Source organism: Zootoca vivipara, chromosome 5 (genome assembly GCF_965207765.1).
Source record: "Zootoca vivipara chromosome 5, rZooViv2.hap1.1, whole genome shotgun sequence".
Classification (NCBI taxonomy): Eukaryota; Metazoa; Chordata; class Lepidosauria; order Squamata; family Lacertidae; genus Zootoca; species Zootoca vivipara.
Genome location: NC_142588.1, coordinates 85,099,568 through 85,120,068, shown reverse-complemented (window position 1 = coordinate 85,120,068; position 20,501 = coordinate 85,099,568). Strand labels below are relative to the sequence as shown.

The window sequence follows — 20,501 nt, the reverse complement described above, 5'->3', positions numbered from 1 at the left end:
GTTTGGCTACCGCTTGTGATATTGTCACCAAACTTGGCTTGAGGGTCTCCAAGGTGGAGGTAGCAGTCTTCATTATTGTTTGGATCCTAGTCAGATAGGCTTAGAAAGTGCTTGGTCTTGAATGACACATAAGAATCGGACAGTGATCAGCTTAGAGCCTAGTAGTAAAGGTCACTAACTCTGTAAGGCCTAGCTTATCTGTCTACACACAGAGAGAGTGGTGGGTTGGGGGAGAGCAATATACTGAGAAATTGTAAAGCATGCCCACAAAATATAAGGTAAATATAAAACCTCACTTTCAGTAAATATTTTTTCCCCTTTGTTGACTTTAATTATGCATCTATGAATGGCAAAAAGGAAGCGCACGTCTGTGAACATTCCACACTGGAAGAAATGCTACACTTTGAAGCCCCATCAACTCAAGGACAGACCCCCGTTGATGGCAGTTTGAAAGTCTGCATTGTATGAGACGCTGGAATCTTTTCTCTCTGTTACAAAGGTATGCAGGCACTGCCCCCCCCCCCCCAACTTTAATATGCCACAAAAAAGGAGGGATGCACACAGGGAGGGTTGCGGGCAATGACTAGATACAAGCAAGGGTTGTTCCTTAGGAAATTCACAAGCTGTGTTCAGAGAGATAGAATTCTGGAATAGGAATAGGAAAAGGTGCTAGTCTTTCCCTCCTGAGTGTTCAGATAATGCACAGATTTGGAAGGCCGGGTGTGCTTCAGTTCACGTATCATTTGGGAAAATGCGGATTTTGTGAGTTCAGCTTTAAAAATGTGAACTGAATCAAATCCCCTCTTCCCACCGAGAGCACAATATTATGAACATGATTGAACCTTCTTGTCTGATCCAACAAGGCGCTGCTCATGTCTTACAGGCTTTCAACTCAGGAACAAGTTTAGAACTGACATGGCTCCATGAAGCAATGCTGTCCTGAAAAGCATGTCCTCCCTAAAAGAGGGCACGTGTTGCGCTGAGACCTGGAGACCGACCTCCTGGTTGTGGGTGGGGTCTATTGGATAGCCACAATGCCTGATTGGTAGGTCCCTCGTTGCTGGGTGTAATCTGACCAATGGGGTGCAGCCTAAATGGTTCGAGGGACCTATTTTATCCCTTGCACGTGACCCAGAGCTTCTCTTTTGGCTTGTGCAAACGGAACAACTGCCCACCTCTCCCTATTTTTGGGGCATTTTGCGTTTGACCTTGCTATGCCGTTGTGTGGCATCTGTCATTGGGACAGGGGCACGGCAGGAATTTCCCCCACTTGGCTGATTGGCTGTTGCCATTTGGGTTTCGCCTGCCACATAGCAAATCGTCACAACTTGTAAGGTTGCAGATAGGCACTGGTTCAGGTGATAGGGATGGGAGAACAGTCTCGCCATCCCGATGGGAAGGGTATTCCGTTAAAGGAACCCAGGGACTTAACTTGGTTTGGTCAGCCCCCAAGAGGGGGGTTGTGCCCGTGCCTGAGTCCAGGGGAGCATCTGGGGGAGTGGACAGAGTCTGTTCCCAGGCTTTTCACCTTCCTCAGGTGTTCACCCTTGGCTGACCTATGAGAGAGCTCTGGGTCAGTGCTACCTGCAAGGATGTAGAGACCTAGTCGAACCAGAGCCTATGCAACCACTCACTTTTCTGTAATCAATAGAGTTGTGGCCTAAATTATGCCAAAAACCAAAACTAAAATTTGAGTCAAATGTGTTTTTATTTGGGGGGGGGGGGGGAGAGGTCTCTGGGTCTGAACATGCAAAAAAGTATAACCCTATTCTTTTGTGGGAGCCACTTCTCTAATAATAGTAATAATAATAGTAATAATAATAATAATAATTTTATTTATACCCCGCCCTTCCCAGTTTAAAAACTGGGCTCAGAGTGGCTAACAACAGATAGAAAAACATTGATTAAAAACAACTTAAAAACAGCATAAAACACAACATCAATATAGCATCGCCAGGGGAAGGGAAAAAGGAATGGAAGCTTAGGTTGAATTGAAGGCCAGGTGGAATAACTCTGTCATACAGGCCCTGCGGAAGGAGATCACGTCCAGCAGGGGCCTAGTCTCATGGGACAGAGCATTCCACCAGGTCGGTGCCATCACTGAAAAGGCTCTGGCCCTTGTGGAGGAACGTCTGGCTTCTTTAGGGCCTAGGACCCTTAAACTGTGGGATGAGACAGCAACAATTCACCACAGTTTTCTGGATGGGGTGGTTTTTAGGAATAGGGGGAACCGCACTGGCTCTTGAGCTGCTGACATTATCACCTACCATGCAAGAGTGGGGTTGGGCTACCTTTAAATAAGGTGCCCAAGAGGGGAAGTTTCTTATTTTCCAAAAACATATCACCACCACCATCATGCAATCAGGTTTTTTTTTTTTTGTAAAACACAACAAAATGAAAGTCTAAGGCAAGCCATCCCACAAACACACCAAAATCCTTGAGGGAAAGTCTGCCCCTTCCCTCCTCTTTAGATGAATTTTCCTTCCTTCCTTCCCTCCACAAACATCCAAGCTCAGATCAGCTGACACTATTACCAGAGCAGCTGAATCCACCTTTACAAAAGAACAAAAATGGAAAAAAATGCCTCTATTTTGTCCCCACCCTGCAGAAAAATGTAAGAGAAAATATAAACTAATAACTCTTATGATTAAAATGTTTAATGCTCAACTTACAACAATGTTAAGTAACTTAAGAGAGTGTTTCTATATGCCCTTAGTTACAAATGTGCCACATGAAGTGAATGGGACTTACTTCTGAGTATTTAACCGAATAGGATTGTCCTGTATACCTTCTTAGGCATGAAATTCTTTATTTTTAGATATTAATCACCTTCCAACCATGACATGTATTGGAGCATAGACTTTTTAGAATGAACAGTTGTTCAAGGTTCAAAAAAATAATCTGTGTTGCAAGGTGATTTCTGGCTCTCCAAGGTGTCAGGCAGAATAACTGAGTGAAAATTTGGTTTCATTTGCATTTGGATGAGAACCTGCCTAATTCAAACTTCTTGAACCAACATGCGAACTGAAACACAGCTGCCCTTTGAAATTTGCATTTCTTTAGATTTTACGTTGCAGTTCTCTAAGCAAGTATTATGTACAACAATGCACATACGCAAAATCTGTGTTAAATGCCTATAATGGTGGATATAGCATTCAAAATACTTTGCATTTGGGGAAATTACTTGAAAAAAATGTGTACATTGAAGAAGTGTGCATGCACACAAAAGCTCATACCAAAATAAAAACTTAGTTGGTCTTTAAGGTGCTGCTGGAAGGATTTTTTTTATTTTATTGCAAAAAAATGTGTTTCGTATTTGAAATTTCCGCTAAAATGCTGGTGAATTTTCATGAAGGAAAGCAAATGTGGAAAACTTAATTTAAGATTGGGAAAATGAGAAACTTCGAGAACAGAAATTGATAGATTTATTTATTCCTAAAAAGAAATCTTAAAAGCCCAGACTGGATCAGACCAATAACCCTCAAATCCTTTAGCTACACGTCAGGGATTGAAACTTGAACAGCGTGGGCTGAAGCTGATGAGACGTAATGAAATTGATGGGTTTGACTACCTTCATAGCTGCCAAGTTTTCCCTTTTCTCGCGAGTAAGCCTATTCAGCATAAGGGAAAATCCCTTTAAATAAGGGATAACTTGGCAGCTATGACTACCTTAAGTGTGCTGCTTTCAGTGGGTCTACTCTGAGTATAATTATCATACAGCGCTCTTGTGTCCAAAGCATGTGTTTTAACAATGAGCGACAGGCACTTCCCTGAGCTTTGGTTTGGGACCCACATACAGAATCAATCAATGAAGAAAGAAACGCCTGCTCTCACACACAATGTCTCGGTGTGTGGAACATAATAATTCTACCACCATTCATAGATTGACTATGGATAACTGATGTGTTACTATTTATGCTTAACTACAGAACTCATCAGATAAATTACGTTCTCCCCTCTATAGCTGCAGTTCCCTTTCATGTACCATCTCAGACATTTCCATTACAGGTGAAATTAAATTACCCCGCCTCCTCCCCTACACTCCATTTAAAGTAAATAAAACTTTATTGAGCTCTCTCTTCCTCTGGGGGACTATACCGAAGATCAATGTGCAGATGGTATACAGATGGTATTTTTAGACTCTGAATCATATAGGTGAAGTCCTACAGAAGGATTCTGTTCTGCTGCAGTCTAATAGACAATTGGAAAGATGGAAGAACCTTAACAACACGCGCTAAAAAATATTAGATTGCATCAATATTTCCTTCTTCTCCGAACAGTTCCCAACTCCTGAGCTGCCTCAGTAATTTAAGAACGTGGAGAAAGATGAAGCAAAAGAAACCATCCACTAAAACGAGCAACTCTCATCTGTCTGAAATAAAGAGGAAGGATATGTATAATAAGCAGTTTGGATTCTTCAAGTGGCTGGTAATGTAAAAAGAAAATTGCAAGTACATGTTAAGCACAACCTGGTCCTCAACACCTTAAATAAAACTTACTAGTGCAACTGGGGGTTTGAAGCATGTGCTGTTGCATTCTGGGCTTCCCACAGGCATCTGCTTGGACACTGGAAACCTCAGGAAGGCAGAATGCTATTGTGCTCAATTTCTGCTTTCATGTTTTCTATAAGTGTCTTGTTGACCACTGTGAGAACAGGGTGCTAGTCTAGGTGGGCCATTGACCTGACCCAGCAGGTCTTGTCTTGTGCTATCGTGTGGGGCCAAACATGATACAGTCATACCTCGGATTAAGTACACCTCGGTTTGAGTATTTTCAGTTTAAGTACTCCGTGGACCTGTCTGGAACGGATTAATCCACTTTCCATTACTTTCAATGGAAAAGTTCGCTTCAGGTTAAGTACGGACTTCTGGAACCAATTACACTCATACTTTGGGTTAAGTACGCTTCAGGTTGAGTACTCCGCGGACCCGTCAGGAACAGATTAATCCACTTTCCATTACTTTTAATTGGAAAGTTCACTTCAGGTTAAGTACGCTTCAGTTTAAGTACTCCACGGACTGTCTGGAACAGATTAATCCACTTTCCATTACTTTCAATGGAAAAGTTTGCTTCAGGTCAAGTACGCTTCAGGTTAAGTACAAACTTCCGGAACCAATTGTGTTTGTAAACCGAGGTACCACTGTATTGTGTGAAACACATTTTTGGATTGAGTATGACTATTTTTAAAGGCCAAAGTAGAAGCTATTGGGGGCAGAGAGATGCAGGATTAGGACCACAGGGACAGTGTGGAGTTTAACCCCTTCTCTCCCTTCTGCAGAACCAGGAAAAAAACAAACCATACACACCTTTCTGAGCTTCCTCCTAGTCATTAAGGCTATGATAGAAAGGCAAAAGGTTAAACTCCCCCACCTCGCCATGTTCTCATTGAAGGGCAGTATTTCAATATGAGTAGGAAAATGAGAGTACCCCTAAACACTTTTTGGGGGGGAAAGCACTGGTCTTATGGGGTGGTTCAGGGTCTGCACAATTTGCTGGAGCTGTAAATCAGTCTTGGGGGACTTTGGAAAAGCTCTGTCTCTAAGCTCTGGTTCTCTCAAAAACTTAGGGAGCAAACACAAAAGTCAGAGTGAATTAAGTAAAGTTTAAGCCAGATCCAAACTCCATTCAGGAGTCAGTCTACTGCTACCTGAGCCAGGCTAAGCCCAGCCGAAGGGGGGGAAGCCTTTAAATTACACAGCCCTTTTGGGCTTATACCATGTTGTCAGGTCACACAATAGAGCTATTGAGCACCAGCTGAGCTGGGATGAGGGATGGCTGAGCCAAAGTTGGGGACTTACGCCAGCATAACTAGAGACCTTCCACATCCTAACTTGCTCACCCCAGCAGATCTAGCTTTGTGATTGTGCCATTAGTTTTAAAAAAGTATTTAATTTGCTTCATTTTTCACTTTGGTTACTTTTACTTTTTTAGGTTTGGAGGTGATGTAGATATTCAACAACCCTAACCTAAGGGATAAACCTAACCTAATATTTGATTAAATGTTTTCTCCCCTTGAACGGGTAAATTCTGACACGAAAAATGAAACTTGTAGAAATTTGGCTCAGTTCCACCAGTAATTAACACCCTCTCCAGACATTAAAGTAAACACACAGAGGATGCCAGGAGTGAGTCTTCTAGCTCTGACCTGCTACATCACACTTTCTGCCACATTCTGACTCATGGAAGGTCAAGTTCTGAAGTGGAAGAACTTCTGCACCCATAAACTTTTTTAGAACCCCAATTATGCAGGGTTTCAAAAGGTGCTGGGCACCTCAGTGGATCTGGCACTTTCCCAGAGCAACACAAAGCCCTTAAGCCTGCTGGGATAACACCAAACTCATTTTACTTTACAGACTGTTGACTTCAAATGCATTTGGTCCTGCCAAAAGCCACAACAGGTCTACATAAATGTGTTTAATAAATTAAAACGTCCATGCGACAAGATAAACTGTATGCAATTACAAGTTCAAAATTATGAATTCACATCCCAGAAAAATAATTTATTTTACTAACGTGTCAAGCGCACATGCATCTTTAACATTTGTCTTGCTTTGCCAAAGGCTCATACTAATGTATGTAAGGGTTCATACTGTGTGGCAAATCCCCAATTTCCCCATCATTGCAGATGCTAAAGAGCACTGGGATATCTCCCTTCAAGCACTGTGGATGGTATTAACTGAAATCTGGAAAGAGGAAAAGTATTTTTCAGAGTGTGCCTACCTATTAAAAACCGTAAAATAATTCTCAAGGCCAAGCAGTCCATTTCAGGATTTGACCTGGATTTGTTCGGCTTGAAACTGGATTGAAACTGGACGTGCATGGAAACCCACCCTCTTTACAGTGACAAATTATGTTCTGGGGGCTTCCAGTCAAGTACTAGAAAAAAATTCCCACCTCATATCCCACCCCACCCCCCAAGTATCTGATCCGAACACTTGAAAAAACCCGAAATTAATCTTTTGTTGCTGCTTACTCCCTTCTTTGCTCTGCTTTCCTAAACAAGAGAGAGAGAGAGAGAGAGAGAGAGAGAGAGAGAGAGAGAGAGAGAGAGAGAGAGAGAGAGAGAGAACTGCCTTACTTTGGGAGAGTACGATGGAACAACAGGCTGCTGAATGACATTTCCTGCGAGGAATCATAGGTTACAAACCTCATAACCCCAGATGGAAATGACAATCCAAACATTATCATTATTTGCAGCTGAGGATACCTTCAAAGGGAGCTCCCTGTGACCTGCTCCTTCTGTCTAAAGGTAAGGCATTTTCCCACAGGGAAGGTTGGAGCTGTCAGGGAATTGTGGAGGTGGGGGCAAGAGACCCCAAACATTTAACCAAGGCTTCCAGGCTGAGCTCCAATTCTAGTCAAGCTAAGCCATAGTCAGGCAGAGGCAGCTGACATTTTTAGCCCTTCCTTCCCTGGAGGTTCATCTTGGCCCTGGCTCAAATGTTACCTGAGGGGGATGGACTCTGGAGTCCAGTAGAATTTGGGAGCAGATGTCTAGGGTCCCACTTAGCAGAATGAGCAGGAGGAACCTAGAATCATAGAATCTTAGAGTTGGAAGAGACCACAAGGGCCATCCAGTCCAACCCCCTGCCAAGCAGGAAACACCATCAAAGCATTCCTGACAGATGGCTGTCAAGCCTCCGCTTAAAGACCTCCAAAGAAGGAGACTCCACCACACTCCTCAAACACAGCAGCTTACCACATTTTGGAGCAAGCAAAGTAATATGATTGCCATCTCGATAGGGGACCATTTCAAGTTGGTGAAATGAAATGCATTACCAGCTAAGACTATTACCCATAAGATCATTAAGTCCAGCATCTATAATTACCTAGTACATCAGTGCTGGAGTACATAGCTAAATGTGAGAGTTGTCATCCTGCTCAACTGAGGTGGGTGGAGGCCAATGGAGGCGTTTGAGAAAGAGGTAACAAATTAGTTTCCTTACCACCGCCACCGCATCAACATTTCATGTGATAATTATCTCAAAGAAACTGCCATCTCCCTATCCAAAAGCACTTCTGTCATTGCTAATCGTTCCAGCACATACCACGGGACTGTTCAAATGCAGATGATTTAACGGTGACTGTAATTCTTCCTGTAAACAGGATTGATGAATTGTGCATTCTCCAGACCTCAGGGTCCAAGGATAGAGTGACAGGGAGCCCCTTTGAAATCCTTTTAGTATCAAGGACGCGTGTCAAAGCAGCTGCCTTGTTTGCCAAGAAAGGTGAAAGAGGAATCTTGCACAACGAATGTTCTTTAATTTGCAGCATTCCCAGCTTAAGGCTTCATAAAAACTCCAACAGGCCATGACAAGAAGTCTTCTCTCTACTCTTTCCTACATAGTGGCAGCCTTTGCACAGCAGTTGCCAGGTCTACCTGCTAGTTCCACAAACGAACCCTCTCCATGGATTTCCTTTTCCTTCTCTCTGATGGAAGCTGCCTTGGTCAATAAAAAGGGCTTCAGAGGTGAGAAGAAAGGAGCTTGCCTTCTTTGTTGGGTTATTGCTCTTTTGAAGGTATAAGAAGTTGGGAAAACCTGTGGCTTTCCAGATGTGGTTGGACTCCAACTCACATCAGCTCCGTTCAACATGGTTCAAGACCAGGGATGATGGGAGCTGTGATTCAGCGACATCTGGTGTTCCACAAGGTCCCCATCCCTGGTATACCATCCCAGCCTATGACCTGAAGGCACATGAGGTCACTACTTTGCCTGAAGATAAGCAGGTTTAGTTCTGGTCAGTGAATGGGAACCTCAGTTATAGCACCTTGGGTTCCATGATGGAAGGAAGGGGATATAAATTGTAAGAAACTGAGTAAGTTCATAAGACGTTCGTGAATCAAATATGTGTAGTACATTTCTATATTCTTGTAGGAGATAAGAGATTTTTGGTGAAGGAAGAGGAGGTTAAAAGGGAAAACCTGGAGATGGAAAAACTTGAGAGTACTCTACCAAGAATATAGGACTGTCTACCAAGACAAACAGAAGCTAACATCATCTTTAGTCAGCATGATGAACACCATTGAATATCTCTGTGTATACCAAATTTCAGGACATGATCTATTGTAGAAGTACCTGAACATTTTATTTTATTTTATTTTATAAAAACCAAACCAAACCCCGGGACAATCAGTATGTCAGTGAGGCCCAAATATTTTAAATATAAACAGATTCTGAAGCTTTCGTATTCTGAATATTGAGAATGTGAAATACACTCTAATGCATTTAAATAACCAGCCAGGCTGGCATATACAAATATTTTTGAAACCCCTTTGAAACATAAATTGATTCATTCATAATTGGTTAACATGAAAGGAATGCTTGTATTACTGAGCGAGACATCTTAAATTTCCTCTACCTTTGCGATGGATTCATGCAGGCTGAAGGAAGACACCAGTTCATTGGATATTGTTGAATGTAGAGGGAAAAGGGCTTCAGAGAGAAAACTTGCTGTCTGTGTGACAAAAAAGAGAAAAGGAGAGGGAGAGAACATTTAAGACTTCTTATTGATTTCCTTCTTCAAATGCCTTATTGGATTCTATCTGAAGGTTCAAAGGACCTCAAATTGTTCTAGGTCCTTTGTGCTGATGATTAGACTTCATTTTAGTGATCTAATTTACTTGTTCCAAACTCTGGAACAGAAAAAAGGGATACAGTTATCTTTACTGTAAAAAAAAAAGTGTTCTCCTGAAATGACGTCTATCTTAGAAAATGTACTTCCCCGTTCAATGCATTATTACGCCTAAGGGGAGAAAAATCCATACTGATTTCATATGTGCATTGCTAGTAATTCCAAAACTTGAAATGACTAATTGGCTTGTCAGAAATTATATATGCATGACAATTAGAGCTATAAAACACAAAACTATTTATTCAAGAGGAACTGCTTCCCTCCCCTTCAATAGTAGGTATAGCTTAGAATGTTAATTATGAAAATGAACTAATTCCTGTTCATGTACATCCATTTAGAAATTGAACTAGTTCAGTTCACAGTTCAATTCAGGTTCATCCATTTACCCTTGGGTTTTTTTTCCTTTTGTCATTCAGGATGTTGTGCTAAAGTGCAAAAACAGTTAACTTCATTTTAAAAAGAGCTAGTTTATTTGAAGAACTGGTAGTAGATAGTTTTCAAAAATGGACCATTGTTTATTACTGAGTTCCCGAGATTAACAGTAGTAAATTAACACTTCTTGTTATCAGGTGCTCACTATTTCACGCTTTATGCATTTGGTTTGGGCTTTTTTTGTTTTTAATCTATCCCATCAATATTTCCAAGCAAACTAAGGCAGCTAACAAATCAATAACAGAACAATAAAATAAATAAATAATATAATATAATTTCAAACTTAAACCAAATCACACACCCAAAACAGCAGCATACAAATTAAGAACTAATAATAGCAAAAATAATAGGAACATAAAGCTAAAACAAATGCAACAATTCTAAAGCAGCCATCAGATAAGCACAAAGCTAAACCAGCTAAGAATTTAATGGATGAAAACCCTTTTAACCAACATGTGGAGAGTTACCACATGGAGAGAACGAGCTTTTTCTTTCCCAACACCAATTTGCCAAAAGAAGGTGAATTAACTCCAACTTCTGCCATTTTACTTACATTTCAAAACCTTCTAAACACTACCGCCATCTATACTATACTGCTTGTAGGCAAAAAACAATAAACAACAAGGCACAAATTACTATTTATTTATTAACTATAAAGGTAAAATAAGGTACTTAAATGGTTGCTGCTTCTTTAAGTCTTGCACTTGCATTTATAAGCACAGCGTCAATATAAGAGGCAGTTGCTAGCAAATACAGAAACTTTTATAAGACTGAATTGTGACACGTAACTCCTATCCCTATCAAACTTACATGGCAATTAGTATCTCCCCTCCCCCAGTCGCCCACTTCTCACCACTACCAGCTAACAAAGGCCTTCTGCTGGTTTCCTATGAGCCAGTCCTGGTCAGCTCTACACAATCAGAGGGTTGTAGAGTTGGAAGGGGCCCAGAGGATCATCTAGTCCAACCCTGTAATGCAGGAATCTCAACAAGAGCACCCCTGACAGATGGCCATCCAACCTCTGCTTTAAAACCTCCAGTGAAGGAGAGTGCACCACCTCCTGAGGGAGTCCATTCCACTGTTGAAAAGCTCCTACCGTCATAAAGTTGTTTCCGGTGCTTAGTCAGAATCTTATTTCTTGTAACTTGAAGCTCTGGAGCAGGAGAAAACAAGCTTACTCCATCTTCCAAGTGACAGCCCTTGAAGATGGCTGTCACAGCTCCTCTCAGTCTCCACTTTTCCAGGCAACCTTTACTCACAAAGCTTGGTTTCCAGACCCTTGATCATCTTGATTGCCCTTCTCTGAACACGTCCCAGCTTATCCATATGCTTCTCAAATCATGGTGCCCAGAACTGGATGCAGTACTCCAGGTGTGGTCTGACCAAGGCAGAATAGAGTAGGACTATTATTTTCCTTGCTTATTCTCACTAGATTTCTGTTGATGCAGCCTAGAATAGCATGAGCTCTTTTTTTAAAACTGCCGCTGCATCACACTGTTGACTCGTGTTAAGCTCGTTGTCTGCTAAGACCTCTAGATCCCTTTCACATATACTGCTGGCAGAAGCTCCTTGTTGAACCTTACTGCTCAAATCCCATTGGTAGCTTCTGCTAATCTTCAACTTAAGGAAAGGACCTCCATGTGTATCTTGCCCAAATGAGGAAGAACAAATGTGGTTTTCGGTACATATGGAAAGAATTCAAGGATCTGAGAGCAGGGGTCAGCAAACTTTTTCAGCTGGGGGCCGGTCCACTGTCCCTCAGACCTTATGGGGGGCCGGACTATATTTTGGAAAAAATATATGAACAAATTCCTATGCCTCACAAATAACCCAGAGATGCATTTTAAATAAAAGGACACATTCTACTCATGTAAAAACACCAGGCAAGCACCACAAATAACCCAGAGATGCATTTTAAATAAAAGGACACATTCTACTCATGTAAAAACATGCTGATTCCCGGACTGGGAGCGGGCCAGATTGAGAAGGCGATTGGGCCGCATCCGGCCCCCGGGCCTTAGTTTGGGAACCCCTGATCTGAGAGCAACCAATTTGCACTACGGAGGTTGTGCTGCTGCTTCATCACATCACAGTTATCAGTGTCCATAATATAAGCCTGACTGGGCACCCAGTTTTGCTTCTGTCCCCACCCAGCATTAGCAAGTGGTCCTTGGAGCTGTTGACCAGGACAGAATATAGCCCTCTGGCTGAAAGAAGGTCCCTCATTTCTGATTTAGCATCTGAGTGTGAGCCAGGGCAGATAATGGCACGTTTGATGAACTCTGAATGCAATTCTGCTGGAGATTCTGTTTTTAAATGTTCCTCTAGCTGTGTTTGGCCATAGGTGATAAGCACCTGTATGTTTTGAAATAGTAGAGTCCTGAATTTTGGAATGGTTAGTATCAAAAGCGTGATTAATCCATTTCTGACTTGCCAGAAAGTTTTCCTTTTAGAGACCATACATTACTGTGAAGTGTTGAAATTGAAACCTATGCTTTGGAAGTGGTGTTAATGCTGCTGGAAGATTTAACAGGATTGATTTGCCATGCCATGCATTTTGCAACTTTCCTAGCTTGTTTCTGACAGCTAGGACACTGCTCTCAGGGTCTCTGGTTGTTTTAAACTTCAGTGTGCTCCTGTTCTACAAAGAACCGAGCTTGGCTGTTTCACTTAAACAAGTTTAGATGTCAGTGGCATTTCATGCGAAATAAATTTGGCAAATGCTTCTAGCAATTTTTCTCACAATTCTCTCTCATTGTATAATGATTTTTTATTAAATCTTCCAAACTATTACATAATTCCAATCATATGCAGTATATCTTTTTGTTGCACATTTTCTTCTTGGCTTCCTGTCCTTCCTTCCCTGTTTTTTTTTATATTCCCCTTAATAGTTGCATTAAAACACATCTACATTTATTTTCTAAGCCCCCAGAATCCATTCTCTACATTCTTCCATTGCTCATATCTCAAATCCTGCATGTGATTTCATATAGGAATGATAATTCAATAGGTAGTCCTCCAATGGCCTCCATTCTTCTATGACAATACCATCATTTTGTCCTCTTAACAGTCAGTTTCACCATTTCTGCATAGTTCACCAGTTTTATAATCCATTCTTCCTTAGTTGTAGTCTCTTCGTCTTTCCATTTCTGTGCATATAAAGTTCTAGCTGCAGTTGCTGCATACATAAAAAGGTTAGTCAGCTTTTGGGGAATTTCCATGCCTATTATCCCCAACAAAATGCTTCAGGTTTGTGGTCAATTTATACATCTTTTTCAATTCATTGTAAATCATTTCCCAGAAATCCATTGCCTTGCCACAAGTCCACCACATACGATAATCACCATTCTCATATAAGGTGCAAACTGACTTCCCTCTCCTACGAGCAATCTGCGCATATAAAAGGCAGTGGCCAATGATCCTTTCTATTCTTCCAAGATCCAGCCCCAGTCTAAGCTCCCTTCCAACCTCCTCTTCCATAAGTTCTCTGCTGGAATTCCGCTAAAACATGAACCTTAATTGTACAATGCTCTTGAGTACAGCCATACCTTGACATCTGAACACTTCGACTTCCGAAGGTTTCGACTTCTGAAGTTGATAACCCCCGGAAGTCCTTTGGCCCCGCGTGCCCGGTGCGCACGTTCTGCGCCTGCGCAGAGCGGCGCATGCGGTCGGTGCATGCGCAGAAGCGCGAAATTGTGCTTCGCGCATGCGCCGTAGCAGTGCTTTGAGAACTGAAAACCTTGACTTACGAAGACGGCCGCAGAACGGATCGTCTTCGTAAGTCGAGGTACCACTGTATATGGAACACCCATGCGGCTTTGGACCTGCAAGTGGAGACAGTGGCAGAATCCCTCTTCTATGCACAAAATGAACAGAGAAGAAAATGTGAAGTCTAGTGAGCAAGAAACAGAATCTCAGATGGAAAAAGGCAGGTGAAGGGAGTGGCTATGCAAATATCCTGGTTCCCAGTGGCTAAAGAGACCCCGGACCGGTCCTATCACTGATAGAATATATGGACCATAAGAAGATGCCTTCTACTGAGTTAGACCCTTGCTCAGTATGACCTACACTGACTGGCAGCAGGTCTCCAAGGTTTCAGATAAGGAACATTCCCCTGTCTACCCAGAACTGTCAGGGATCAAACCTGGGGGTTTCTTCATGCAAAGCAGATGCTCTACCACTGAGCTATTGTAGCAGCAGAAAAATAGAGGACAATAAGGCACAGCCAAAGGCCTGGATAAATAAGTAGGGCTTTAATTGGCACTGCAAATCTAAAAAGGTTTATATCAACAGCAGTGTGATGGGCATGGCTGGAAAGGGTCTTGTGTGAAGCTTATATCTATATGGTCCCAGTACTGAGAAAATCAGACCCACGAACACTATACCTTACAAATCTATATAGCAATGTGGAAAGAAATAAACCATATGCAATCTTTCCAATACATTATATAAAAATAATAATCAGAAAAGACGAAGTGGTAGACCTCCTTGCTTCTCGCTGGATGAAACATTAAAGAAACCCGCAAGATCTGCATGTTGCATAATCAATTATTCTCAGAAGAATTGATGAGATAATAGATTCCTTACCACTGTATTTTCATCTATGAGAGCTCAGCACTTGTTTGTCTTCCACGCTCACCCTGCCACACACACACACCAAATATCTCCAGGAAGAGAACCACTCCAGTCATTCATTATTAGGATGACAGTGCATAAGAGAGCCATGATTGACAGTAACGATTCATCTTTATTTTAGATGTTTATGCAGGGAGACTGAACAGATCAGTACATTTAAGTGGAGAGGAGCAGAGCCCAATATGCTGCTGCACGAATAACACACACAAATTGCCAACAATGGATAGGTAACAAATCAATAAAGCGCTTGAACCAGCACCCTCCCGCTTAAAAGAACTAAGTGGTGATTCTTGCACTTGAAACAAATAAGGCTGTGTACATACTATACGTTAAAGCTCATTCAAAGTACAAATAATGAAATTATTATTAATTCTTCTTCTTCTTCTTATCATTATTATGTCTTCAGGAGAGAACCTTTTCACTGTGCTACATGCCCCCTAAGGTCTGTTCCGTGACCACGCTAAGCAAGCACTGGGTGATTGTTGCACTTATTTTTACAAAACACCCTCCCAAACGAGTGTCTATGGTGCGATGCTTTAGACATGGGCTTAAAGCTTTCTCATTCACACAGACTGTCTCTGTAGTGTGACCCTACCATCTTGCCCATACTACTGAATACCCACCCCCACCGCATATTTTATGTTGTACATGCTTTCAAATGTTAAAACACACACTATCCCGGTATTTTAATGCTTAGTAACTTGTAAATAATTTTGCTTGCAGAAAGTAGGTGCAAAGTGTGTCACGGCAGGATAGTACAATTTTTGCACTCCCCCTTGTTGAACATTGCCCACATTATTTCCCAACTTTTTAAATGCAGCTTTGGAAACACTCCAAAGGTTCTCGTTATGGGATAAAGAGCCGACCACCACTGAAAAACCATCAGATCTACCTGCCAAGGCAAAAAGCCCCTCCCTTCCATGCTCCCGGTTGATGGGGTGGCATCTTTTGATCAGCAGCCATCAATCAACTTTCTTCTCTTCAACCGAATTCCTGAAAATAACCTTCTGTCACATCACAGCTGAACTGGAACACTGTAGGACTGCATGATTGATGGAAGAGGCTCTGAGCAATTCACATACATATGACGAGAGTCCTGGAAGCTGAGCCACCCACTTTGCCTTGTTGATAAGGCACAACTTTAACACAAGCAGGATTAAGGCAGGGATGACAAGTTGGGCAAAGACTGATAATCAGATATGGAGTGTATCCTAGTATTCTTAAACAGGAATGTAGAGAACACAAGAAGCTGCCTTATACTGACTCAAACCATTGGTCCGTCTAGCTCAGTATAGTCTACACTGAATGACAGGTGCTCTCCAAGGTTTCAGAGAAAGGACATGTCGGAGATTGAACCTACATGCCAAGCAGTTGCCCTTCTACTTAGCTACCACCAGGCTTTGTCTCAACCCTGTTTTAAATCACACTGTGAAATGCATTGCTCGAGCAAATCTGTTTCATGGCCCTGAACCAATTCACTTGACCCACACTGCCTGTTCTGAATTAATTCCCCAATAGCCCTCCTGTCTCTGAGTGTTTTCTGAAACTCTGAATGAATTGCTCATCCGGACTGACTTTGCATGCTGAAAAAGGCCTTGCCTCATTTGGGTTGAGTCCAAACTATCCAACCATTACCATTATTGTAAAGGTTCATGAGCCACCACTGGAGGGGTAGCCTAACTACTGTTGTCTTACTCTGGTAACCTCAAGGTTAGATTACTGCAATGTGCTATATGTAGGGCTGCCTCTGAAGACGGTTTGGAAACTTCAGCTGGTGCAGAATTCAGAGGCCACGTTGCTCACCAGAGCAAGACAGTTTGAGCACATTACATCAATCCTGGTCCAACTGCACTGGCTACCAATTAGTTTCTGGGCCCAATTCAAAGTGCTGGTTTTGACCTATAAAGCCTTAAATGGCTCAGGACCTCAATATCTCAAGGAGTGCCTCTTTCCATATGAACAGACCCGGACCCTGAGATCATAATCTGAGGCCCTCCTTTGTGTGCCTCCCCCTTGAGAGGTCCAGAGGGTAGCAACACAAGAACGGACCTTCTCTTCAGTGGCTCCCTCTCTTCCCAGGGACGTTCACCTGGCGCCAGGCAAAAACATTCCTTTTAAACCAGCCCTTTGGTTGATCTAATTGACATCCTATGCCCTTTTAAAAAATGGCTCTTGGGGGGGGGTAATTGTTTTTATTTTTATTTTATATATTGTGATCTTTTTTGTGAACCGCCCTGAGACCTCCAGGTATAGCGCGGTATATTAAATAAATAAGTAAATGAATAAATAAATACAATGGTACCTCTACTTACAAATAACTCTACTTACGAATTTTTCTACTTACGAACGGAGCTCCGTCCGCCATCTTGGATGCGGCTTAGATAGGATTTTTCCTACTTACGAATTTTTAGATAGGGTTGCTTCGACTTACGAATTTTTTCTCCCAATGCATTCCTATGGGATTCGACTTACAATTTTTTTCGACTTACAAATGTGCGTTCGGAACGCATTAAATCCGTAAGTAGAGGTACCACTGTAAATACCACATGCTGGAAACCACAGGAGGGCAGAATGCTCTTGTGATTGGATCTTGCTTTGGGGGTTCCCATAGGCATGTGGTTGGCCACTGTGAGAACAGGATGCTGGTGAGATGAGCCACTGGTTTGATCCAGTAGGCTCTTCTTATTCTCTTAGGTTTCGGTTGGTTGCATTGGTTCGTAACGCAGGTGTGGGAAAACATTGCCCTCCAAATGTTGTTAAACTACAACTCCCATCATTCCATGGGGCCAGGGTGAGCAGATTTATGGTTGCCCCTAATGTACACAAATTCACTGGACAGCCCTTCAGTTTTGTTATTTGCTCCCAAGGTCAACAACACAGACATTGTCTACTTTCCCCCTGGCACCTGCATGTACAGCACCAATTTTTTTGAGGGGGACTTTGCACATCTAGTTGTGCTTTTGAAGGTCTTTGAAATATGGAACACTGAGCAATCAGGATTCTAGATCCTGGAGAAGACTTCGCATAAACAGCTGTACGTGTGATGGGTTCATCGCTATGGGTGTTTATGCTATATGCACAGGTTACAGGGGCGGGCATAGATGGAATGTGGAAGGATCTGTCGATTTCACTTCCTTTTCCAGTCTTAAATTCAGCTCTCCACATTTCTGGAGCAACCTGTGATTTATTTATTTTTTAGTATTGAAAGTTCTTCAGCCTTTTAATGTGAATTTCTTCTAGTTACCATGTTTGTGTGCAGTTTTGACTAATGCACACATTTTTGTAAGCAGTTTCTCCTAATATAATCCATTTTTGTATGTTGTTTTTTACAAATATATTCATTTTCATGCACACCTCCCCCATATATCTGTATATTTGTGAAAATTGGTTGGAGAACTGCATTCATTGCAAAATTCAGATAAGGGTACCTTTTCTGTATGTTCTGGTTCTCATTTTTTGGGGGGGAAATGCTGATATGATAGATGTGGCTTTGAATGTGAACTGAATCAAATTCACCCCCTATTCCAAGGCCTGTGCAATGTCAGTGGCATGGTTGCTTTCTCCCAGGTTGTCAAACAGTGTGGTGTAGTGGTTAGAGTGTGTGGCATGAGAGACCAGGGTTCAGATCTTCACTCAGCCATGAAGCTCACTGGGTGATATTGGTCTAGTCACTGTCTCTCAGTCTAACCTACCTTATAGAGTTGTGGTGAGGACATATGACCAGACACTCCCCAAATGATTTCTATAATCTTATGGAATGCCTTTCTGGCCAATTCTAATTGTTGCATGCTGTTTTGAGAGCTGATCTTTGTTGAACAACAGGTTCTGAATACGGTTAGGCAAAAGAGCAGCAACGTCCGTTGCCAGATTTAGGACATATTCTCAGTTCACACAAGGTGACAATGGAACTCGACAGGCCTGCTGTGTGTCGCCCCCCCCCCCCAATCCTACACTGTGCGTGCTCTAGAACATATTCCTACTAGAACAGAGGATATTCTGCAATTCCTGGAGTTAGACATTTGGGAAGAGGGCACTGCACTGATGACCTGACATTGAGCCATCAAAATCTCATGGGCTAGAAAATGAAATAAATAGGTAAATACCTGAATGGTGGGAAGTGCTAAAACTCCATTTCACAGAGCAAAATAAAAAGGATATTGTGTCATCCACGGATTGGTCATGCAATGCAACATCAGGAACTAAAGGGGAAAGTCTTTCCTTTATTCTTGGTGCCTTACAATTGCAGCAACAGTGTCATTGTCCTTCAAGTCCTTTGCTGACCAAGAGGCAGCCTGAACTGCCTTAGCAGGAAACAACCTCTCTTTATCCCAATGAACAGTGTGCAGCCCAGATACTTTTAGAAGCACATCTCAGTACTTAGTAAGGGCAGCATTATCCAGCAGTGCTCTCTCTCACACACAGACAAATGAATGAGTCTTCCCATTGATTTATTCAATAGAGTCAACAATAGCAATGCTCTCTCTCCCTCATATGCATAATAACTGAACATGTGCTAGTTAGCCGACACTAATGCAATGCGTTAACGCCTTGAGGACTGAACAGATAATAAAGGAATGTCATATTGCCATACGTGAGATGCTCACTTTTGCTCTGCCTTTACATCTACATTTGTCTTGACAGACAAAGCTGTGTCGTTGATCTGCCTCTTTCACTATTCAAGGACTACAACAGCTACAAAGCATTCCCATCAGATGTTGTCTTCTGCTGTTCCCTTGCCCTCTGGAGAGGGTAAGGAGAGTTGGTATTAAGAAAACAAACAGATTATTTCAACAGCCAGGCAGAAACAGAAAGTTCCAGCTAATTAATTCCACCACCACCCACCATAAGTACTTAAGAATGTATTGAGAGACTGCGATCAGGCCAGTCTGGTCCAGCATCCTGTTCTCACAGTGGCCAACCAGATGCTGCAGCAGTTGCAGTAACAGCCTAATAATACTAATAATAATACTAATAATTTATTATTTACACCCCACCCATCTGGCTGGGTTTCCCCAGCCACTCTGGGTGTCTCCCAACAGAATATTCAAAACAAAATAAGACATCAAACATTAAAAACTTTCCTAAACAGGGCTGCCTTCAGAGGTGTTCTAAAAGTCAGATAGTTTATTTCCTTGACATCTGATGGGAGGGAGTTCCACAGGGAGGCACCACTACCAAGAAGGCCCTCTGCCTGGTTCTCTGCAACCTCACTTCTCCAAGTGAGGGAACCGCCAGAAGGCCCTTGGAGCTGGACCTCAGTGCACGATGGGGGCGGAGACGCTCCTTCAGGTATTGTGGACTTTGTAAAGTTTATCTGATTTTTCAGAACAATATCCTGATGTTCCAGGTTGGATGTATCCCAACAGCAAACTTGATAATGGTCCTTGTCATTCCTCCACTCCTTTGATCAGGCTGCTCTCGTGTCACTACTGTGTCCATCACACTTGCAGTCAACCAAAATGTCCTCGGACAAGATCACTCCCTCATCTTCCCTTAAGAATGATCAGTTCTCCTGATCATTTGAGCCTCTGTTTAATGACGTGTTTTGTGAAATTAGAAAGATATTAATGCTCCCCCTTTCACAACAGTGGGTCACTTCTGATTAGACTTCGATTGAGCATCCGACTTCCAATCTTAAAAGAGAATTGCCTCCTTTTCATTTTAATTTGGGCACCATTTTCTGCTGCCCTCTGGTCTCTTGACACAGTGATTAATTGATTCATGAATCAATTACATTTGGCCTCTAAATGGGAACACACATACAAAAAAACATTCCCTTTGATTTTATTTATGGCATG

General features: G+C 42.2%; 1 protein-coding gene across 4 annotated transcripts in view; it reads right to left on the bottom strand.

Moving 5' to 3' along the window:
* Positions 1–20,501, bottom strand: part of NAALADL2 (N-acetylated alpha-linked acidic dipeptidase like 2) — a 784,863-nt gene that overhangs the window by 97,090 nt on the left and 667,272 nt on the right. For all 4 annotated transcript variants that reach the window (XM_035134128.3, XM_035134127.3, XM_035134124.3 and 1 more), the window contains one exon: positions 9,361–9,456. In XM_035134128.3, coding sequence (XP_034990019.3) covers positions 9,361–9,456 — 96 coding nt within the window. The remainder of the gene's footprint in view (positions 1–9,360; positions 9,457–20,501) is intronic.